The 23,739-nt window shown below is 56.1% G+C and overlaps 1 protein-coding gene and 1 pseudogene across 3 annotated transcripts; one reads left to right on the forward strand and one right to left on the reverse strand.

The window, feature by feature from the left end:
• LOC127463453 (zinc finger protein 91-like) overlaps positions 1 to 23,739 on the forward strand; it is a 307,626-nt pseudogene that overhangs the window by 163,289 nt on the left and 120,598 nt on the right.
• On the reverse strand, positions 14,030 to 16,923 carry LOC127463455 (ribosomal oxygenase 2-like). 3 transcript variants are annotated; one of them, XR_007900842.1, is made up of 3 exons: positions 16,845 to 16,923; positions 15,478 to 15,585; positions 14,030 to 14,247 (listed from the first exon to the last, which is right to left on the reverse strand). XR_007900842.1 is itself a non-coding variant. In XM_051772875.1 (3 exons), the coding sequence occupies exons 1-3, from the start codon at positions 16,847 to 16,849 to the stop codon at positions 14,086 to 14,088; spliced, it is 276 nt and encodes a 91-aa protein (XP_051628835.1). In that variant the 5' UTR covers positions 16,850 to 16,919; the 3' UTR covers positions 14,030 to 14,085. The 3 variants fall into 3 exon arrangements, 2 of the variants coding, with proteins under 2 accessions (XP_051628835.1, XP_051628833.1); XM_051772875.1 differs by having other exon boundaries at positions 14,030 to 14,244; positions 16,841 to 16,919; XM_051772873.1 differs by having other exon boundaries at positions 16,841 to 16,919.

Here is a 23,739-nt window from a genome sequence, read left to right on the forward strand (position 1 = left end):
GCCTGGCTGGAGGGGGCCTGGTCCTTACCTGCAGAGTGGAATAGTCAGACAGCACACAGGCCAGCACATCGATCCTTGCCATGGCCCTCTCCCTCACAGCCTCTCTCTTGCATCTGGTGAAGTCCAGCAGCAGCTGGGACAAGAGAAGCAGCGGGTGAGCCCTGGGAGCAGATTCCAACACCAGCAGCAGCACAGCTCCACTGCTGGGCTGCACTCGCCCCATCCCTCAAGGCCTCCTCTCCCCTCCAGCAAAGCCTGCAGTGGGGTGTCTGCCCCAGGTCAGGCACAAAGGTCCAGATCCAACCTCATGGCCAAGGAGGAGGGCAGGTGCCACCCTCTGCAGCCCCTGTGCTCCACAAGAGCCTGGGGCCTGCCCCTGCTTCCCCACAGGAGGTGGGCACCCTCCCTGCAGGGCACTCTGCCTGTTCAGCACTGCTCTGGGCATCACTCAGCCAGCAGTGGGCAAACCCTCCCCTCCAGGCTGAGAAACAGCCCTGGGACTCCCCCCATTTTTGCTTGTGCCAGACCTCCAAGATGCCCTGCAGCTCCTCGCTGACTCGAGAGGCAGGAAAGCTGAGCACCATTGTCCTCAGCATGCTGTCCATGGAGTTCAGGGTCTGCAAGGAACACAGAGAGCAGTGGCAGTCATTCTGCTGTTCCTCCCAGCCCCAGGAGAGCCATCTGAACCCCCCGTGCCACCGGAGGAGGAGGAGGATGCCCACACTTCCCGGGAGAGACATGGGCATAGACAATCTGCGAGGGCAGAGCAGCCTGTGGCACGGGATGCAGCCAGGCCCACGGGAAGGGGACAGAGGCACGAGGGGGGAAGTACCCTGCCCTGCCTGGGATCACTGCTCCTGTGGCAGCATGGGCTAGCCAGGGAGCAGGCCAGAGGGGCTGGAGTGCTCTGGAGCTCACCCAGCACTTACCTTGATGTAGAGGGCAAGGTCCCCTTTTGGCATTTCCTTCTCTGCAGGCAGCCAGAAGACACTTGAGAAACACGCGTGGAGGAGGCTTTTGGCTTTGCCCTCCAGCGCTGTGTCCACCAAGCTGCAGGGAGAGGGCAGGACACTGGTTGCACACGGGTGCTGGGAGCAGCCCCTCGATGACTTGTGCGGGTGGCATCGGACCTCTGGGCCAGAGGGCCCACGACAGATGGGCAGGTACCTCAATTTCTCCAGAGCCAGCATGGAAAGATGCCGAAGGTCTGTGCGCAGCAGGTCCCTTGGTTCTTCTTCCAGCAGCGCCTGCAGAGCAAAACCGGGATGGCACCTGCTGGCAGTTGCCAGCACCCAGGGCCTCCAGTCCCTGACCCGCCCAAGCGCTGTCCACACAGGCTGCCCGTGCCAGGGGGCTTTGCTCCCTTCGGCACATTGCCCAGAGTGCCCTCACCTTGATGTTCTCTGACAGCTGGTACATGTCGCAGAACAGGTCCAGGCCCTGGGTCAGGCCATGCTTCAGGGCGCTTCGGCACAGCACGGAGATGCTCCGAAGAAATGTGGCCTTGTCTCTCCCCTCCTGCCAGCCGGGGGACAGAGACACAAACATGGATTGTGAGTGGGCAGACACAGCCAGCGGGACCGCAGCACAGGGGGTGCAGTGCCCTGCAGGAGAAGCAGCCCTGCCCTGCCAGCACCCCTCCAGCAGCCTGGCAGCACAGCCCCTGCCAGCAGACAGCAGCACAGCCGCCCTCCAGCTGGCTGCAGTTACCTTGTTGGGGCTGGTGACAAAGGCCAGGATGGAATCAACAGCTTCCTGCTCCTCCTTGTAGATGGGCAACCAGCTGGCATCTAAGGGGGGAAGAGCAGGGAGAGCTGCAGAGGGTCCAGCGAGAGGAGGGAGCAAAGGATATCTGCCCTCCACCCAGCTCTCTGCCCACTGCCTTGGCACAGCCTTCCCTTGCAGCTCCTGGCTGGAGGGTGCCCGGCAGAGGAGCTGCCATGCCTGGGAAAGGCCCAGTGCCCCAGGCTGAGGAAGGCAATGGCAGACAGGCAGGAAATGCCCAGGCTCCCACAGCACGGCTGCCTCCTGCCAGCCCAGCTGACCCTCGCTGCCCACAGCCCAGAGCCTCTCTGCCCTGTCCTTCTTTGGGAGAGGCTGTGCTGGGGCCACGCTCCAGCCCTGAGCAGTCCCAGCTTTCAGGCAACATCACGGCTGACCCCAGGACCCCCATTGTCAGCTGGCCAGGAAAGTGGGATCCTGGTGTGCTACAGGGTGTGGTGGTGGGCACCAGCCCTGCCCAGCCCCACAGGGCCCCTCACTCACCCAGCTTCAGGGGCTGCATGGTGGTCACCTCACAGGAGGATGGAAGCTGCAGACCTGGAGAGCGGCTCTCCTGGGAAGAGCTGTCTTCCATCCAGGCCTGCCTGGGGCAGGCGGGGGGTCTCTTCTCCATCCTGTGAATCAAAGAACACAGGGGAGCCTGCCTACGGAGGGCGTCCGAATGGTGGAGTCGAACACCCTCGGGAAAAATGCTGCGGCCAAATCGCCTCAGGCAAAGTGCCTCAGGCAAAAGGCCTCAGCAAAAGGCCTCAGCCAAAAGGCCAAGGCAAAGCACCTCAGCCCAAAGGCCTCAGCAAAGTGCCTCAGCCAAAAGGCCTCGGCAAAGTGCCTCAGTCAAAAGGCCAAGGCAAAGTGTCTCAGCCAAAAGGCCAAGGCAAAATGTCTCAGCCCAAAGGCCGAGGCAAAGTGCCTCAGCCAAAAGACCAAGGCAAAGTGCCTCAGGCAAAGCGCCTCGACCAAAAGGCCTCGGCCCAAGTGCCTCAGGCAAAAACACTTTGGCAAAGTGCCGCAGCCAAACTCCGCGTTCCCACGGGGCCACCAAGGGTCGTGGACAAGACGTGGACTGCAGTCGGGGGCTTCTCGCCAGCACCGCACTCCTCTCCTGTCCGGTCGCCGTCCTGACGGACACTGACCCACCGTGGGCCACGGTCGTGCTGAGCACACCTGCTGCAGTGGGTGTCACAAAGGGCCCCTCTGTGACACGCTGTCGGCTGCTAGCAACAGGTCCCAGTGCTTGTTGACATGGCACCTGCCCCCAGCAACGGGTCCCAGGGAGCCACCACGCAGGCAGGAACAGGCAGGGCGTCCCTGGGGAGACACCTGGGGACAGGCCTGCCTCAGCCCTTGCTGCCCAGCTGCCCTCAGGGTATCTCCAGGCCCCACTTTGCTCTCATGTCTCCTCGGGACATCCCAAGGAGCCCCATGTTCAGACAGCCCTGTGTGCCCCCAGGACATCCCTTTCCTGTCCCCACACTGCAGAGCCTGGCCTCTGAGCCCTTCAGTCACATTAAATGCATAACGTTTGCTCAAGCTTAACAGAAACCATGGTTTTTGTCACCTCTTCTCTTTCTCCCACTGACCAGCAAGAGCTTTTCCCCACTCAACAGCTCTTCCAGCACCAGGCTGCTCAGGAGCCCTCCCAAGGCCTTCGCCGCACCCCAGGCCCCTACGCAGCACCCTGAGCTGCCCCAGGGGTGGCTGAGTGGCCCTGCCAGGCTGGTGGAGTCCTGGGGGGGCTTAGGGCTGAAGGGGGAGGATGGCACCCAGGGGGATCCAGCTGGAAGGGCCGGGATCCTCAGCATGCTGGGAGCTGTCATCTGCTGGCACAGCCCAGCTGAGAGGCCGCATTGGTCCATCTGAGGGGCCAGGAGCTGTAGTGCTGCTGCTCTTGCCTCAGTTCTGTGTCTCTTCTACAGAATCAGACCAAAGAAGCCCCCAGAAGCCCAAAGGGCCCTGGAACAGCCCCTCTCTGACAGCCCCAGAGGTGCCCTGGAGCCACCTGCCAGCCCAGCTGGCCCTCGCTGCCCACAGCCCAGAGCCCCTCTGCCCTGTCCTTCTTTGGGAGAGGCTGTGCTGGGGCTGAGCTCCAGCCCCGAGCAGTCACAGCTTTCAGGCAACATCATGGCTGACCCCTGGGACCCTCGTGGGTCGGGAAAAATACACAGCTAAGGGGGGGCAACCCCTACAATAAATAACACAAGTGGCCATTGTTTTTCTGCTTTGCTCGATCCCGGAAGTCGCTGCTGCAGCAGGCCCGTGTCTAAAGCTGCTCTTTCCAAGTCTCACAGTCCTGGTGTTCACCTACAAAAAATTGATGAATTTAAAAAAAAGAAAAGATGTGGCAATGCTGTTCATGAAGCCTTCAGCAGTCACCAAGAGTTCTGTTCTCCAGAGATTTCAACTATTTCCTAAATTCCACACTCCTGGCTTCAGGCCATGACTTGCCAGAGCAGTCCCAGAGCTGGTCACTGCCCAGAGATGCCCTGGGGCAGCTCAAGTGCCCAAGTGGGACAAGTGGCCCAGGGTGTGTGGGAGCCCTTTGGAGCAGGAGCTGGTGCGTAGGAAGGGTTCAGCTGGGGAGGGTCAGGGAATCCTCCCCTGCAGCCCTGCTGCCCAGGCTGAGGAGGGTCCTCTCCAGCTCAGCAGCACATCGTGTGCCCTTGGGGGCTGGGCTGCCAGGGCTGTTCCCAGGAACTGACTGGCCAAGGTGAGGAGTGTCAGAGACTGAAATGGTTCATGACTGTCCTGGGTTAAAAAGGGTTTTCCCCTGGAGTTGGAAAGTGGTTAACCCCAGGAGGTGGTATTCTTGGTGTTGACCCAATCAGCACCCCTGCAAAATTAAACATATCACAACAGACCAGAAAAGAAGAGATTACGTAGCTGAAAGAAGAGCAGCAGCCATGGTCTGAGACCACGAGGAGAGAGAGGGGCCAGGGAGCCCCGCTGGGGGCCAAGACCCCCCAGCCCCCTGGTTGGGGCTGTAGAAACTTGGAACAGTGTTAAACTGGGCCGAGTACTGTGGCCAAGAGCCGAGGGAGTTTTTCTCCGCTGTGAGTGGGCAGCAGGAGCGGCGGCAGAGACAGCACCGAACAGAGAGCTGTGGCTGAGAGCCAAGAAGACAGTCAGCAGGAGTGAGGTGGCACAGAGCCAAGCTGAGAGACACAGAGATGCCCGACGGAGAGACAGAGCACCAGGCTCAGCAGAGACTGGGGTGAGCCTGGTTTTATTTCTCCAAACCCTTTGAGACCCCTCTTGGACGGAGGGGGTGGAATTCCACTTGAAGGGAGTCCTGAAAGGCAGTAGCAACCAGAGAGAGAGAGAGAGAGAGAAACTGAGAAGCTCAGAGATGTCCTGGAGCTGGACCAGGACAGCCAGGAGGAATGTGGAGGGGGAAGAGGCCTTCCTGCCCCCCTTCCCCATGCTGACAGTTTGAGACGGAGCAAAGGAGCTCTGCTAGAACGCTTGGGGCAAAAACTGAACTGAAAGCCCCAAACGTTCTGACTCAGGAGGAACTTGAATCCCCTGAGGAAGGGACTGCCATGGATGCCCAGTACGCCGTGATATGACTGTGGAGAGGTGAGCCTTGTCCCTGCTTTCGCAGTCCACGGGAGAGAGACCTTCAGCTGGAGCTGAAGGGCTGAGGGGTGAGAGAAGCCCCCTGTGTTGTAACGGAGAGAGAGATTTTCCAGCTACGACAAATCCAGCTACAACTGCTGTCTTGAAGAGGAGAGACACTGCTGCCCTGAAAGTGGAAAGGATCTTTTCATCTTCCCTTCAGAACTTTTATTGGAGGGAAAGGAGGGATTTGATCTAATGTAAATATATTGCTTTTCCATAGGAGAGATAATTAAAATTGTGTATAGAATGTATTATAGTATTTATTTGTGTAAGTAATATACTGTAATATAATTCCCTTCCCCCCATACTGAGCTGTGTTTTGTCTGAAAACCCTCTCACACTGAAACAAACTGGGGGGGGGGGCTAGGACTTGGAAATTGGATTTTTGAGGGTCTCAAACTGTCACAATGATTTATGCATTCTAGGATTGCCAGGGCACTTTTACAGGCTGGGAAGAGGCAGCTGAACCCATCCCCCCTGCCAGTGCTGTTGAAGGTGTCAAGCCCTGAAAAGGCCAGAAGAGCCGTGTTTACCAGGCCCCTCACGGGAACTCTGCGCAGGCCCAGCAGACCTTGGAGGCTCGAGGCACGGCCTGGGACACCATCCATGGATATAATAACTCATCACTTCTTGGAGTGTGGGAGCTTCCCTCCCCCACCCCCAACAGATCAAGGCCACCACTTCAACTGACAGACATGGAAGCTGCAACTCCCAAGTTCCATCGCTGGACCCCGTGGGCAGTGACTATAGACATCTTTCCACTCTCAGCTTTGCTTTCCCTTACTCTCCCTTACCCTTATCCTGCCTTTCCCTTATGCATTTTCCCTAAAGGTTACCTTTATGCCATATTGCTGTAGATGAGAGATAGAGATGATAACACCCAAAATGGCAACATACCTGTTTACCTTAGAAATATAATTGTTCTAAAATAAACCCTACTTATATGTTTTCATACACCAATTATTCGGTCTCATTTCACTCTAATCCACCCCAAGGGATTTATTAATAAGAACCTGGTTACCTCCCCCTTTCTGGGGCGGGTGGTAACAGACCCCTTGTAGCAGGATGTTCTACCTGGAAAAGAATCTGATGGGAGAATGCAAGCACTGCAAGCTCTCTGTGGGGAGTTACTGCTGGTGCCAAGGGGTTGGTTTAGTGTTGAATTGTGCCAAACCCAGCCTGGTTCCCCAACCTTCCAATACACATGCTGCTGCTTTTGGAAGCAGAGTTTGACAGATCAGCTGCTCACTGGCCTGGGAATATGTGACTGGAGATCCATCACTGGATAAGCATAAAAGCCCAGGGCCAACTTTCCTAGAGGAGATTCTTCCACAGACTTTGTTGAAGTGTGTGCAGCTTCTGCTGTGAAGCAGGGACAGGTCTTGATGGTCACTGCCCAGAGGGTAAAAGAAAGAGAGAGCTCTGCCTTGATTTATTTCTCTCAGACCCCGCCGGGCCCTCCCCGCTTCCTGCCGGGATCGGACACCGCCGGCGGCCCCGGCCCTGCCGGGCTCCATCAGCCTGAGCAATTGCTGCCAAGGAGGGGCCGGGGGCTTCCTCTTGGCCTTCGTCTCCCTGGCGCTGGGGCTCGGCTTCTACCTGCGCCAGAAGGTGAGGGGGGTCCCAGGGGGTCGTGTGTCCCCCCAGAGCGTCTGTGCCCCCCCCGGGGACCCCCCACCCCGCTGTCACCCCCTTTTCTCTCCCCACAGAGCTCCTGAGCCGGCGGCGGCCGCAGCCCCTCCCTGAGGCCTTGGGCCCAGCCTGGACCCCTCCTGTCCCTGTGAGGATTTTGGGGGGGTTGCGTGTCCCCCCCACCCCTGCTGCCACTCCTGATCCCAGGAAAGCTTCCCAGTTCTCCCCAGTCCTGGTTATTGGGGGGCAGTGGGGGAGGGGGGGTGGATAACGAGGGGTGGAACCGAGTTTGGGGGGGGCAGAACTGGCTCCGGGATGGATCGGGAATAGGGACTCCCCTGTTTCCCCCCGTGTAAAGCCACTCTGGGGGGCTTTGGGAGTGCACCTGCCCCTCAGTAGGCACCCAGCTCATCCCAAAAGGTGCTGGGAACCCCTCAAAACCTTCTTAGAGCTTCCCGAGGACCCCCAAACACCCTCAAAGCCCACCCAGGACCTCACCCAACCCCTTCTCTGGGGGAACTTCTCTGGGCACTGGTGGTGCTGGGAGCCCCCCCAGCTGCTTTGGGCGAGGAGCTCTTAGGTGAGCGGGGGGTGGGAAGGGGGAGGTCGGTGGGAAAAGGGGGGGTTAGGGGAGATAAAGGGGTAGTGGGACCCCAAACTGAGTGGGAGGGGATTCAGACCCCCCAAAAGTGGAGGGTGGAGGGGCACTGAGGATGCCCTCTGGAGCCCTGTCAGAGCCCTGACACTTCTGGGGTGACCAGGAACAGCCTTCACTGGCCCAGGGACATTCATCTCCCCAGCCTTGCACACATCCCCTGCAAAGGGCCCTGTCTCCTCCCTCACCCTCCTCTGCCTTTCTGCCCTGGCCCTTTCATTCCACACCAGCAAAGCAGCCTGGGCACCATCTCACCTGGGCACTCAGAGGGCTTCTGTGAGCAGGAGGGGCAGATTTCTCTGGAAAGTGCATTTGTCCCCTGTCCCATGGCACAGGGCACAGCTCAGGGTGTGAAAACACTCCCAGGCACACACATCCTGGAGAGCTTTTTCAAGACAAAAATAGGGAGAGGAAAAACCAAAGAGAGATGAAAGGTGCCCCAAAAATCAGGAGCTTCCTCTGAGCCAGGTTTCCATAACTGAATCACTGGTGGGATATTTACTTTGATAAGTAGCTACACAAAACTATTCATGTACACAATGAAAGAATCAGCTTAATAGAATATATAGAAGGTGTTGTCAATGAAAACAAGTGGAGAAAAATTGTTGAAATTAAAAAAAAAGTAAGAAAATAAAGGTCTGGCAATGCTGGCCAGGAAGCCTTCAGCAATTATCAAGAGTTCTGTTCTGCAGAGGTTTCAAGTGTCTCCTAAATTCCACACTCGTGGCTTCAGGCCATGACTTGCCAGAGCAGTCCCAGAGCTGGCCACTGCCCAGAGATGCCCTGGGGCAGCTCCAGTGCCCAAGTGGGACAAGTGGCCCGGGGTGTGTGGGAGCCGTTTGGAGCAGGAGCTGGTGGGCAGGAAGGGCCCATCTGGGGAGGGTCAGGGAATCCCCCCCGCAGCCCTGCTGCCCAGGCTGAGGAGGGTCCTCTCCAGCCCCAGCACACCGGGTGCCCTCGGGGGCTGCGCTGCCGGGGCTGTTCCCGGCACTGACTGGGGAATCTCCCGGGGTGCCCCGCGCGAGGCGGGGGCGGGGCGGAGGGCGGGCAGGGGGCGTGGCCGCGCGCTGATTGGCTGCGGCGGGGGTGTCTCCGCCCGAAGCGCGCGAAGGGCGCCATCTTTGGCGCGTGGAGGATTCGGGGGCGGCGGCCCCGGGAAAAGCTGCGCTGGGGTGTGTGAGCTGGGGGGGTCTGCGGGGGGAGCGGGGTCTGGGGATCCCCTCGGGGGCTGCGGGTGGGAAGGCTGGAGGGCTCGGGCGGGCTTAGCAGAGGAGTTCAGGGGTTCCTGAGGAGATTTTGAGGGGTCCCTGAGGGGGTTCGGTGTCCTGAGGGGACTCAAGGGGGGGGAGGTTGAAGGTCCCTGAAGGGGTTTGGGAGGCCCTGAGGGTTTTTTGGTTCCTGAGGAGATTGGGGGGTCCCAAGTGGGCTTGGGGGATGTCTGAGGGGGTTCGGGGGTCCTGGGTGGGTTTTGCGGGGACCTTTGCAGCAGTTTTTGTGGTCTCTAGGGGGTTTATCGGGTTCCAGGCGGCTTTGAGTCTCCCTTAGAGGGACTGTGGGGATCCCTGAATGGGCTTGGGGGGTTCCAGGTGTGTTTTGCGGGTCACTAAAAGGTTTTAGGGAGTCTGCGGGGGGGGATAAGGCCTCTTATGGGAGTTGGGGGGTCCTTGGGGAGGCTTCGATGGGTCTTGGGGTGGATTTCTGAGAGGATTTCAGGGGTTTTGAGGGGATTTTGTGGAGTCCACGACAGCCCAGCAGTGAACGTGGCGGGGAGGGGGGATGTTTTTGGTGTCAGAGGGTCCAGGGGGGGCTCCTGGGGTGAGATGGAGGGTTGGGGACATCAGGGATGGGGTTTGGAGGCAGTGGGGAGGGGTATGGGGACAGTGGAATTGGGGGGAATTATGGCCATGGAGAGGCTCTGGGGACAGTGGAGACACCAGGGGGGTCTCAGGGTGTTAAGGGGGGAATTAGGGACACCAAGAACGTCTTGGGACCCCCAGGGGGGTCTCAGGACTCACCTGCTCTTGGTGCTGCCCCTCCTCTTTCCCCCTAGACATCATTAACCCCTCCCAAATGTCTCCCAACCCCCATTTTCCTTTTAAACCTTTCCCCCTACAGATCCCTTTGACCTCCCAAGACCCCTTTTTAACTCCCCTAAATGCACCCAAAGCACTCCAAAACCCCCCAAATTCTAATCCAACCCCCCCCAGATCCCCCCAAATCTCCCCCCCCCCCTTCAAATCCTTTCCAACCCCCCCAAGAGGGATCACCCGGCACCCTGGGACAGGAACACAGTGGGCTGTACTGGGGGCACTGGGCTGTACTGGGAGGGCACTGGGGGGGCTCAGGTGTCCCAGGACAATGAGGCCCAGCTCCAGGAGAGATCTGGGGAGCAGTGAGGAGCTACTGGTCTGTACTGGTCTGTACTGCTCTGTCCTGATTTGTACCCCCAATCCCCAAAGCCCCTCCCCAGCTCCTCCAGGACCCTCCCACACCCCAAAGCCCCCCCGGCCCCCCCAGGATCCTGACTTGGTCCTGCTGCCCCTTGAGCATCTGCAGCTGCTGCAGAACCAGGCATTTCATCAGCAAATGTGCAGGTGACCCCAAGCTGGGGGTGTGTTGATGTGCTGGAAGGCAGGAGGGCTCTGCAGAGGGACCTGGCCCAGCTGGATCCATGGGCTGATTGCAAGGGGATGAGGTTCCAGCAGGCCAAGGGCCGGGTCCTGCCCTTTGGCCACAAGAAGCCCCGTCAGCCCCCCGGGCTGGGGCCAGAGTGTCTGGAGAGCAGGCAGGCAGAAAGGGAGCTGGGAGTGGGGATGGACAGGAAGCTGAAGAGGAGGCAGAGTGTAGCCAGGTGGCCAAGAGGGCCAATGGCTGGTGGCCTGTGTGAGGAAGAGTGTGTCAGCAGGAGCAGGGAAGGGATTGTTGGGCTGGAGTGAGCGCTGGTGAGGCCACCCCTGGAGTGCTGTGTCCAGCTCTGGCCCTGAGCTGAGGAAGGCCCTGGAGGGGCTGGAGCAGGTGCAGAGAAGAGCAGCGAGGCTGGGGAAGGGAGTGGAGCACAAGTGGTGTGAGGAGAGGCTGAGGGAGCTGGGGGTGTTGAGGCTGGAGAAGAGGAGGCTCAGGGGAGACCTCCTGACTGTCTGCAAGTCCCTGCCAGGAGGTTGGAGCCAGGTGGGGGTGGGGCTGTTCTGCCAGGAAGCAGCAGTAGGACAAGAGGGCTGGGTCTGGACCTGTGCCAGGGGAGGTTTAGGTTGGATAATAGGAAGCAATTTTTTGCCAAGAGAGTCATCAGGCCTTGGAATGGGCTGGGCAGGGAGGGGGTGGAGTCAGCGTCCCTGGAGGTGTTGAAGGTGAGAGTGGATGTGGCCTCAGTGCCATGGTCTGGGAAGCACAGCGGGGTTGGATCCAGGGTTGGACTTGATGATCTCGGAGGTCTTTTCCAACGTGGCTGATTCTGTGATTCTGTGATTGCCATTCCTATGGCTGCACATGCTTGAGGCTCCATCCCCAGGGTGATAGAGATGTCTGTCCATATCTATCTCCAAGGTTAGTCTGTAAATGTATGGTGTTAGAAAAGCAGGCTGAGTTGTGGGATGGTTGTAGAAGGAGAAAGAAGCCCAGAGGCCAGTGCAAGCAGGCAGCCCTGAGCTTGCACCTGATGTCCCCTCCCTGCAGGTTCCTGTCCTTGAGCCCAGGCCCTGAGGTGAGGCTGAGAAGTGGCGCGGAGGTGAGCCCAGAGCTGTCCCTGAGGTGAGGCTGAGAATAAGTGCAAGGCAGAGGTGCTGCTGAGGAAGGAGAGCCCCGTGGTGGGGAAGAGGCAAAGGTACCCATCCCCGAGCAGGTGCTGTGTCCATCCCCTGTGTGCCAGGTGAGCTGGGGCTTTGCTGCAGAGCTGCGGGTGCTGATTTGAGCGTCTCCAAGTGCTGAGATGGTGGGCACCCAGGAACACAAACTGTGCCTGGCCACGGAGCCTGCAAGGAGGAGCAGAGACAGCCCTGGCAGTGTGGGGGTCCAGGTTGTCCCTGTGCCTTCCCCTGCAGGCCCTGGCTGTCCCTGCTGGGCCCCTGTCCATCCCCATCAGGTCCCTGCCCGTCCCCCCGGGCTGAGCTCCCCCCAGGAAGTGCCGTGGAGCTGAAGCTGCTGCCATCCCCCCCTGCAGCCGCTGCCCCAGGCAAGGGAGCAGCAAAGGCAGGGCCAGGAGCAGAGGCAGCAGCAGGGGAGCCCTGGGGGGGCCGGGAAGCTCTTGTGTGGGGCAGGAAAGAGGCGCTGGGCACGAGGCCGGGGCTGTGCTGAGCAGGCCCAGCCCTCACATCCCCCCAGCCAACGCCGGCTGCCCGGGGGGCTTGGGAGGGACCCCCAGCCCGTGTGCCCCACACTGAGCTGGCAGAGAGAGAGCCAAGGGACAGGGCCACGGGCAGGGCCACGGGTGAGGGACAGGCAGGGCCATTGCAGGGCCACGGTGAGGGCACAGCCTGTGGCAGCAGAGCTGCCCAGGGCCGGGGGCAGCCGGGGGTGTTGGTACCAGCCAGTGCTGGGGCCCAGCAGAGCACGAGGCCTCTTGCAGACCCCTGGAGCAGCCTCCCACGTGTAAAGCCCTATTCTCAGGGCACACAAATTTCTTTGGGCCAAAGAACCTTAAAACAGTTGGCACTGACTACACTTTACCACCATCTGTTCTCCAGCTGCTCTGCTGGTTCAGAGCAGCACAGTAAGACAGTGGGGATCCCTGGTATCCTTGGAAAGGCAAAGTCCAGAAATGGGGGGGGGCAGAGAAGGGGAAGCCTGGACAGCAGGGACCCCTGGGATCCCTGGGACAACAGAGTGGGGAACCTGGAGAGGGGGAGTGTCTGGGAACGTGGCACCCTGAAGGTGAGAGTCAGAGGAGAACGGACCCTTGGGACCCCCAACAGTCCCAGCATCCCAAAGTGGGACCCCCAGCATCCCAGACAGGGGAGACCCTCTGAACCACAGAGGGGCCAGACCACAATGGGGGAAGGCTTGGGAGCACTTTTTTAGACAGGATTTTCATATTCTTGAGTATTTTTTTCCTGAATCTCAACTTTTTGCAGTCGGGGGGGGGGGGGGGGGCTTCATCTTGCTATTTCTGAGAGGTTGTTTGCCTGAATCCTGGTGGTTTGGCTTTTTCTGAGCTGAATCTTGGTGTTTGGGAGGTTTTTATGGACACAGGATGCCCGGTGAGTTCTAGAGATGGACTTGGGCAGGAGGAACCCCCAAGCCAACACGCTCAGCCCTTGTTTTCCCCCCATCAGGATTTGTCCTTCCCAAAGCTTGGGCGGATGGAGGAGGAGGCTGCGAGGAAGAGGAAGATGCCTTGGGCCCCCCAGGCAGGTGAGGAGGAAGTCAGTGTCCCTTTGGGCGGGTGTTGTGCTGGCTCTGTCAGCCCAGCATGGCCCCGGCTGCAGGACAACCCCGCTGGCGCCGCCGTCCTGCCGGGGCCGGAGTTGGGGGGATGTCCTTGGCCTTCCCTGTGGGCCGGAGGCAAATCCCCTGCCTGTCCTTGTTGCTTCCTGCCCCAGGCCCCGAGCTGAGGAGGGAGAGCCCGGAGGACAAATCCCCCCGTGAGACCCTGGTGGGAGAGGCCGTTTTGAAGGGCTCCCCGGCGCAGGAAGGCAGCGGGGAGGAAAAGGGCCGGAGATCCCCCCGCAGGAGGGTATTTTTCCTTTAGTTTCCCTTTTTACTAACCAATATCGTGTTATCCATAATATTGTGTTAAGATCCTTTTTTGGTATCCCTTTTCACTAGTTAATACTGTATTAAATGCTGTTCGTAGTATTTGTTTTAGTGCCACCCGATAAGGTAGTTATTTTGTATCCTTTTTAGTTTTTAATTCCTCTTGCTAAGTTTATTATTATTATTATTATTCTCACTGCAATAAAAGATATTTTGTGCGTTTGAATATTTCTGGCACTTGTCTTTATTCCGGACATGTATCCAAACAAACTGTTACACACACACAGCTTCTACTGAGAAGCTTCTGTCCTGTCAGGGCAGTCAAACTGAACAAATGTGTTTTCTTGCTGCTGAACTTTACAAATGAAAAAAAACAAGTTACTGTTCTATGCCCAAGGTTCTGGATCCTGCCCCATGTATAACTTTAGCAGCTCTCCAGATGGAAGGGGATACCACAGCATTGGTGTTACTAGGAGTGACTTTGTGCATCCCCAGACATGGAGCTGTAGCTCACTAGACACTGAGCAGCTTACCTGTTTTTCCCCACGCCCAGTTTCCTAAAACTGAGGAAAGAAAAGCAAGTATTTGTTTAGACAGCACCACAAACCAGAGGCTGGATGGATAAAAAAGTAATTTAATAAGCCTCATTCTCAGGAGATGCTTAATAGACAGAAACACTCCTTTAGAGGAGCAGCTAATTCACAGAAGCATCAAAGAACTTCAATCAGACATTCACTCCACAGGGACAAGGCAAGGTTTTCCTTCTCTTCATCTGAGGTGAGGTTAAGCTCTTTAACATGAACAGTGCTGCTCCTCCAAATCTGCTTCAGTGCTTCCAAGTATGACAAAGGAAAGCGCAGCCCGTGAGTCTGCTGGGGAAGAAGAAACAGAAAAAAAATCCTTCAGCTGAGAGCAGTGTCCTTATTGCACAGCAGTGTGTGAGGCTGTGGGGAGGGAGCAGCAGGAATGTGCTCCCTTCCCATATGGCACTGGGGTCACTGAGAGCATTCTCCAGAAGACTCGGTTTCATCCAGGCCTGTTTTATCTTCGTAGGGAAAATGCTGAACTCTATTCCATGTTCCAGCACGCTTTTGGAGGTGGGGATGTTTACAGCATTTGGCTTTCTCCTGTGGTTTACACATGGAAGAATTAAATAGCCTTAAACTTACACTCTTGCCTAGCCCTACCCATTATTTCTGGAAGCTCACAGAAGTTTATTTCTAGCTGCCACACGCAGTCTTTGGATATAGTTTGACACAACCACAGAGGAGCTCCATTCCCAGGCCTGGAGTCTTCAAGGGCAAGAAGGAATATTCTGGGATCTGCACATGTTGTTCAGGTGCCAGTGTACAACCTCAGCTCTGGAGGACCAGTGAGATTTACTTCCAAAGAAAAATAAGTGCCAGGCAAAAAGCCTTGCTGTAATTACCGAGACAAGGACAGACTGTGCCCTGTTTTGCCATTCCAGTGTTTCGGATCACAGAGCTAAGACACAGCATCTCACTGCCAAAAAAGCAGAAATAAAGGTTCCAAAGCTCAAAGCCATGCTTAGGAAGGATTTATGACCCAGCAAAAGCACACTGTACCTGCAAGCAGGAACAGAGACAACCTGAAAAGTACATTTCAGAACAAGGTAGGTCTTTACTCACAGTGCTGACCCACCCTACCCTAAAATGAACACCCCTGCAGTGTGTTCCATTGGATACAGAATCCAACACGGGTTTAGCATGGCAGTGATCCCTAGGGAATATCTGCTGGCCTATCCAGTAGCCTCAGTAGAGGATGTGCTAAGGACACACCAGTAAGAGCTGGTTTTAGTTGCTCCAGTAGCTTTGCTCACTGGGCCATAAGGCATGCACCAGAAATCCTGTTAACATCTCGAGTGTTTAATTAAGCATGAGATCACATTGCTCAGTTCCACTGTTGAACTGCCTCTGTGGTGCAGCCTCAGCTCCTCTGGGCACTGCAGGGCTGGGCAGAAAGGCTCTGGGTGCTGAGGATCACGGCAGAACCCAGGCCCTGCTGCCATTCTGGGCAAGCTCATCTCATGCAGCAAACCCCCCCATGGAAAGATAAGTTTTGGGGTGTCTGCAGGAACAAACCTGGGCCGTGCCATCCTCACTGCCAGTGTCATCTGTCCCCATCATGGGAGTGTCTCTCCTGTTCCTTAAGGAATGATACACATAAACCATCTCCCTGCGAATTTCATCCTAAAAGACAACAGGGAGGAAACAGTCACATGTGATCCACAGCCTCAGACTCATCTCACTGCACTTGCCAATGCTCCTGAATTCTGGAGTCACTCTTACAACAAAGCATGCAAGTCACCCTCCCAAATGAATTTTCCAACAGCCACCTCCGACAGCAATAAGGGACTCTCCAAAACACCTCTGAAAATTTATTTACAATCATCTTCTGCCTTAAAACTGCCCCTGCTAGAGTCCCAGGAGTGATGCTGTACAGCAAACAGGCCATTTAAGGGAAAGTATTAATGAACAGGTGTGCATCAACACATTTCCAGTCTGATACTGATCTGTTTCTTAAAAATCACATGCCCATCATCAGTCCTTGGTCAGAGCTGTGCAAAGCAATTCAGAGCTCTCTGGGCAGGTTGCACATGGAATTTGTGGACACAGGTCTTCCATGTGTCCTGTCATCCTGGGTTGATCTGTGTGACATCAGAAGGCAAGGTGGCCCAAAAATTAGGGGGAAAAAGTCTCCAAAACCTACACAGTCTCAATATGGACACAAGCAAGATGGAGGAAAAAATCAGAAAGTTATGGTGTGTTTTTCTTGGGAAACATTCAATTCCTCCAAACAAACCCCAAACTGTACAAGATAATCTTTGCTGTGTGTCCCGTCCCCCTCTTTTTTTTAAAGTGAGATAAAAAGCACTTCTACGATTTCATACTAAAAAACCTTCATGGATAAGAAGCAGTATAAACACAGCATAATGCAAGATGCATGGATCAATGTTGTGGAACAACTTAGTAGTGCCCCTGGCACCTGCTTGGATACAGAGATAACCCAGAAGTGAAGACTAAATGCAGCCACAGCAGCAGCTGCAACCAGCAGAATTCCCTCTCTTGAGAAAACCTATTTTTATAAATTATTCCTGTTCTTAAATACAAAGAATAGAAAAAACCCCCTATTATCAAGACCTGTAGAGGCCATTTAGCTGCTGTAATGATCTACCCCATCAAAGCTGAGACAAAAGCCATGTACCTCCCATACAGAATCATAGGCTGAATTTAGTTTTGAAGCCCCTCCTCCAGAAGGTTGGAATGTGCCATATCACTCAACAAACAACCCCACAGTATCCTAACAAACCCTAATGGGATGCAGGATCCAGCTCAGTGTAACTGCATGACCCTTATAGACCTTTTGCACAGGAGAGCAACAACTCACATGCCTCACATGCACTCCCCAGCCCACCCCAAATGTACAGGGGTGGCTTCACTGTACCCACAGCATTCTCTTGATCTGGTTCCACGGAGATGAGAGTGTGATCTCTGAACTGCAGTCTGATTTTGCTGTCTATTTTTGGCACTTTCCCACCTAAGAAAAATAAATCCTCCTTCGAAAGGAAGAAAACCAGACAAACGGTTAAACTGAGCCCCCCTGTGCTCTCCCCACTCTCTCAAGGCTGGACTGTTTGTTAAGCTATGTTTCAACACTCACATGTCCTCCAACTTGTTGTGGAGGGGGCAAGGAGAAAGAGATTTTTTCATTCTCTCCCCTTTCCTGTCTGCAAATAACTATAATAAATAGCAAGCTAGAGCCCAGGGAAAACTGCTACCAGTTAAATGCTCTCGGGATACAGTTTATCACAGCTGCCAGTTCCAGTCTAGGATAATCTTTATTCCACTCTAGGGGAGTGTCATCTCTCCCACCAGACACGGGGAGCAAACACACACGTGGGGCCTCACGGCACATGAAGCTGATGCTGGGCTGTGATCTGGCAGAGTTCAGGCACACGGTGTGACTCTTGGGGTCGGTGCTGTGCCGGGCAAAGGCTTGGACTCGACGCTGCTCGTGGGTCCCTTCCACCTCAGCCTGTTCTGTGACGGTGCGATGAGTTCCCTCTCTTCCAACACTTTTGTTCTTTTCAGGGCTCCTCGCTGCCCGGGGCCCGGAGCCCGCCTCCCGCGCGCCTGCTTCCCTGCCCGTTTTGGCGGCCGCAGCCGGGCGCTGAGTGCCCGCTCCCCGGGCGGGCCCGGCCGCTGCTCCAGGAGTGGGGGGGCAGCGCCGGCGCCTCGAGGATTCCCGGGATTCCCTGGCCGGTTTCCAGGCAACGCTCCCCGCGCGCTCCTCGCTCCAGGGCCGAAGGTGCGCAGCCAATGGGAGGCGGCGGAGTGGGCGGGGCGAGGCGGGGCTTGGGCGGGGCGGGGGCGGGGCCGAGAGGGGCGGTTGGTGGGGTTTGGGTGGGAGCGGGCGGGGCGGGGCCGGGAGCGGGAGCGCTGCCGCTGAGCGGCCCCCGGGCAGAGACCCCGGGCAGCGGCCCCGAGAGCCCCGGCGAGTGGCCCCCGGTGCGCGGCCCCGGGGGAGGGACCCCCCGTGCGCGGCCCCCGGCGAGTGGCCGCTGGTGAGCGACCCCCGGGGAGCGACGCCCAGTAAGTGACACCCGGTGAGCGACTCGCGGGGAAGAAGCCCAGGTAAGTGACCCCTGCGGAGGGACCCCCGGTGAGCGATCCGCGGTGAACAAGCCCTGGTAAGTGACACCCGGGCAGGGACCCCCGGTGAGTGAACCTCGGGGACAGTCCCCCGGTGCGCGGCCCCCGGGGGTGTCGGGCCGGGGCTGGGCGCGTTCCTTCCCCGTGCAGAGCCGAGCGGGGCCGTGGCGGGAGCGGGGCCGGAGCGGAGCCGGCCGGGGGGGCAGAGGGGAGCCCTGAGCCGCCTTCTGCCGAGGGGGCTGCTGGAAAGGAGCCTGCGCTGGGAGGAGCGGGGGACGTGGCCCGAGGCTGAGGCAGGGGAGCTTCAGGTCAGCTCCTGGACAAAGGTTTCTCGCTGTGTTTTTCGGGGGGGCTCGGGCACTGCAATGGGTTGCCCAGGCGGAGCCAGCACCCCGGCAGGTGTTTCAGAGGCGCCTGCATCTGGCCATGGCTGACACGCTTTAGTGGTTTGGGGGTTTCTGGGGCAGTGCTGGGCTGACAGTTGGACTTGATGGAATCATGGAACATGCTGAGTTGGGAGGGTCCCACCGGCACCGTGGGGTCCAGCTCCTGAGTTTTAGGCACCACTAAAGGAACTGAATCAGGATCGAGCTGTTTGGCTTCAAAAATTCTTCTGCCCCTAGTCTGCACTGCCAAGTGAAACAAAACAGAGCGTGCAAAATAGAGGCCTGTGTTCCCCCCAAAGGGAAGTCAGGCAGTTACAAACCGGGACAATAAAGTAAAGCTCAGAGCTTACATTCATGGTCCCCACAGTTGTATGACTCATCAAACCAGTCCTCTGTTCATTACCCGTGTAGAACTGTCATCAGGACCCCCAAACTTTCTTGTGTGTATTTGTATAGATATGTATAGATAGGTATAGGTAGATAGATATGCATACATAGATATGTATAGGTCTATATTTGTGTGTATCTCTGTAAGATTCTGTATCTTTGGATGTGATATTGGCATGCTATTGTTGTGTGGCAACAAGTGGACTTAAAAGGTTGCAACACTTTAGGAGATCACCTTTCTACTTGTGGGTTCTGTTTTTTAAAGAAGGTAACAAGAAAAGAACTCTTTAGCCGAATATAAGTTAAGGGCTCCTTGCTGCCCGGGGCCCGGAGCCCGCCTCCCGCGCGCCCGCTTCCCTGCCCGTTTTGGCGGCCGCAGCCGGGCGCTGAGTGCCCGCTCCCCGGGCGGGCCCGGCCGCTGCTCCAGGAGTGGGGGGGCAGCGCCGGCGCCTCGAGGATTCCCGGGATTCCCTGGCCGGTTTCCAGGCAACGCTCCCCGCGCGCTCCTCGCTCCAGGGCCGAACGTGCGCAGCCAATGGGAGGCGGCGGAGTGGGCGGGGCGAGGCGGGGCTTGGGCGGGGCGGGGGCGGGTCCGAGAGGGGCGGTTGGTGGGGTTTGGGTGAGAGCGGGCGGGGCGGGGCCGGGAGCGGGAGCGCTGCCGCTGAGCGGCCCCCGGGCAGAGACCCCGGGCAGAGACCCCGGGCAGCGGCCCCGAGACCCCCGGCGAGTGGTCCCCGGTGCGCGGCCCCGGGGGAGGGACCCCCCGTGTGCGGCCCCCGGCGAGTGGCCGCTGGTGAGCGACCCCCGGTGAGCGACACCCAGTAAGTGACACCCGGTGAGCGACCCCCAGTAAGTGACACCCGGTGAGCGACCCGCAGGGGGAGAAGCCCCGGTAAGTGACCCCTGGGGAGGGACCCCCGGTGAATGACCCGCGGTGAACAACCCCTTGCAAGTGACCCCCGGGGAGGGACCCCCGGTGAATGACCCGCGGTGAACGACCCCGGGCAGTGACCCCCGGGCAGGAATCCCCTGTGCGCGGCTCCCGGGGGTGTCGGGCCGGGGCTGGGCGCGTTCCTTCCCCGTGCAGAGCCGAGCGGGGCCGTGGCGGGAGCGGGGCCGGAGCGGAGCCGGCCGGGGGGGCAGAGGGGAGCCCTGAGCCGCCTTCTGCCGAGGGGGCTGCTGGAAAGGAGCCTGCGCTGGGAGGAGCGGGGGACGTGGCCCGAGGCTGAGGCAGGGGAGCTTCAGGTCAGCTCCTGGACAAAGGTTTCTCGCTGTGTTTTTCGGGGGGGCTCGGGCACTGCAATGGGTTGCCCAGGCGGAGCCAGCACCCCGGCAGGTGTTTCAGAGGCGCCTGCATCTGGCCATGGCTGACACGCTTTAGTGGTTTGGGGGTTGCTGGGGCAGTGCTGGGCTGACAGATGGACTTGATGGAATCATGGAACAACGTGCTGAGTTGGGAGGGTCCCACCGGCACCGTGGAGTCCAGCTCCTGAGTTTTAGGCACCACTAAAGGAACTGAATCAGGATCGAGCTGTTTGGCTCCAAAAACTCTTCTGCCCCTAGTCTACACTGCCAAGTGAAACAAAACAGAGCGTGCAAAATAGAGGCCTGTGTTCCCCCCAGAGGGAAGGCAGGCAGTTACAAACCAGGTCAGTAAATCAAAGCTCAGAACATACATTCATGGTCCCCACAGTTGTGTGACACATCAAACCAGTCCTCTGTTCATTACCCGTGTAGAACTCTCATCAGGAACCCCAGACTTTCTTGTGTGTATTTGTATAGATATGTATAGATATGTATAGGTAGATAGATATGCATGCATAGATATGTATAGGTCTATATTTGTGTGTATCTCTGTAAGATTCTGTATCTTTGGATGTGATATTGGCATGCTATTGTTGTGTGGCAACAAGTGGACTTAAAAGGTTGCAATACTTCAGGAGATCACCTTTCTGCTTATGGGTCCTATTTTTTAAAGAAGGTAACAAGAAAAGAACTCTTTAGCCAAATATAACTTAAGACATTAATCAGACCAAATGTATTGATTTTTATTTCCAATTGTACAACAAGTCATTCAACTATTTGCATACTCCAAAGCTGGGTTGGCAACTTCTCCCTCAGAAATAAGAAAAACTATTTTCCAAGGCTGTTACTGACAGCCATGGCAGAGTTTCCAATAACAACTCCCCATTCTTGAAATGCAAAGCCTGAAAAATGAAACAAGCGTTAACCTGGAATTCTTGTTGCCAGCGCTGATCTGGACAGAAGTTATTAGAGAGTGGAGCAAAGCTAGCACCACAAACAACCTTGGGCTCTGCATTCGTTGGTCATGGCAACAAAGTTTTGCTTTTCAACCCATCTACTAAGGAAACCTTGCCAGAACTGTGAGCTTATAACACTACTTTTCTTAAGAAGTTAGGAGGCCTTAATCCAGTGTACACAGATGAGACCCTGAAATAGGAGAGAGGCCAGTTGCTGATGATCAGTGCAGATGAGGAATCAGCTCTGCTGAGTAGACTTCAAGCTTTGTGATTTTTACAAGTGGACTATTTCAAATCTGTTGTAGAAGAAACAGTCTTTTCTGTTTGATCAACTTTCCACTTTCAGAATACTGGAGTTTATCCCTAAAATTCAGCCTGTAGTTTCAAAAGATAAAAATCCTTCGAGGAAACCTTTCAGCCTCAGTAGCCAATTGCAATGTGCCCAGGGAAGTTCAGCAACAGCACCATTCATTAAATGAACTGTTCTGGACCAGCCATCCCAGAGAGATTGAGCTCCAGTGCTAAACCCCATAGAGTGCCAAGTGCCATAAGAGCTGATTTTTGGCTTCACTGAGATTCTCTCTGGTTTCATTTGGTGTAGCTGGCACATCTGGAGCAAAAGGTCTGGGCAAACGTACATCCTTAGAAGGGTCCAGTACAAAAATTGTCACAAGATTAGCAATTTCTCTAACTGAAGAAGGCAATTAGATACAGGAATGTATTTTTCTACCTCCTCTTTCCACACTGCTGCTGTGTTCCTTCATCATGCCCTGTGAGCAGTCCCAGTGCTCTGTGACTGACACCATAAAGGACTTGATAACAGGGAAAAAACACCTCAGAGACAAAAGGTGCCATCACAGGAATCTCTTGCTGCCCAAGAAGTGCCAAGGTGGCCCCAACAACTGCACCTCAAAGCCAAAGGATCCAGACATTTTTTCCTGGTGGAAAGAGCTGCTGTTCCCTTTTTTCAGCCCTGCTCTGCAACGGCCGGTCCCACCTCCAGAAAACTTTACTCCAGATGAAGATTCCTGCCAGACAAAAAGTGCCACCACAGAAAGGTTTTTGCTGCCCAAGAAGTGCCCACGCTGCCCCAACAACTGAACCTCAAAGACAAAGGATCCAGACTTTTTTTTCCTGGTGGAAAGAGCTGCTGTTCCTTTTTTCAACCCTGCTCTGCAATGACCGGTCCCACCTTTTAAAAAATTTAATCCAAATGAAGATTTTTGACAGACGAAAGGTACCGCCACAAAAAACTCTTCCTTCCCAAGAAGTGCCCAGGCTGCCCCACCAACTACACCTGAAGTCAAAGCTTCCAGATTTTTTCCTAGTGGAAAGAGCTGCTGTTCCCTTTTTTCAGACCTGCGCTGCAATGGCTCGTCCCACCTCCTGGAAAATTGAATGCAAATGAAGATTCCTGCCAGACAAAAGGTGCTACCACAAAAAACTCTACCTTCCCAAGAAGTTTCCAGGCTGCACAAACGACACCTGAAGTCAAAGCTTCCAGATTTTTTCCTGGTGGAAAGAGCTGCTTTTCCCTTTTTTAAGCTCTGCGCTGCAATGGCCGGTCCCACCTCCTGGAAAATTGAATCCAAATGAAGATTCCTGCCAGAGAAAAGGTGCCACTACAGAAAGGTCTTTGCTGCCCAAGAAGTGCTCAGGCTGCCCCAAAATCTACACCTCAAAGCCAAAAGTCCCAGACATTTTTTCCTGGTAGAAAGAGCTGCTGTTCCCTTTTTTCAGTCCTGTTCTGTAATGCCGGTCCCACCTCCAGAGAAATTGAATCCAACTAAAGATTCCTGCCAGAGAAATGGTGCCACCACAGAAAGGTCTTTGCTGCCCCAGAAGTGCCCAGGCTGCCCCACCAACTTCACCTCAAAGACAAAACTTCCAGACTTTTTTCCTGGTGGAAAGAGCTGCTGTTCCCTTTTTTCAGACCTGCTCTGCAATGGCTGGTCCCACCTCCTGGAACATTGAATCCAAATGAAGATTCCTGCCAGACAAATGGGGCCAACACAGAAAGGTCTTTGCTGCCCAAGAAGTGCCCAGGCTGCCGAAAGAACTGCACCTGAAGCGAAAGGATCCAGACTTTTTTCCCTGGGTGAAAGAGCTGCTGTTCCCTATTTTCAGACCTGTGCTGCAAGGGCCGTTCCCACTTCCAGAAAACTTTACTCCAGATGAAGATTCCTGCCAGACAAAAGGTGCCACCACAGAAAGGTCTTGATGCCCAAGAAGTTCCCAGGCTGCCCCACCAACTACACCTGAAACCAAAGCTTCCAGAATTTTTTCCTGGTGGAAAGAGCTGCTGTTCCCTTTTTTCAGACCTGCGCTGCAATGGCCGGTCCAACCTCCTGGAAAATTGAATCCGACTGAAGATTCCTGCCATACAAAAGGTGCCACCACAGAGAACTCATCTATCCGAAGAAGTGCCCAGGCTGCCTCACCAACTGCACCTCAAAGCCAAAGGATCCAGGCTTTTTTCCTGGTGTGAAGAGCTGCTGTTCCCGTTTTTCAGGCCTGCTCTGCAATGGCCGGTCCCACCTCGTGAAAAATTTAATCCAAATGAATATTCCTGCCAGACAAAATTTGCCGCTACAAAAAACTCTTGCTGCCCAAGAAGTGCCCAGGCTGCCCCACCAACTACTCCTGAAGCCAAAGGA

This window comes from Manacus candei, unplaced genomic scaffold, assembly GCF_025592945.1.
Source record: "Manacus candei isolate 608988 ecotype Guabito, Panama unplaced genomic scaffold, ASM2559294v1 h1tg000161l, whole genome shotgun sequence".
NCBI classification, from domain to species: domain Eukaryota; kingdom Metazoa; phylum Chordata; class Aves; order Passeriformes; family Pipridae; genus Manacus; species Manacus candei.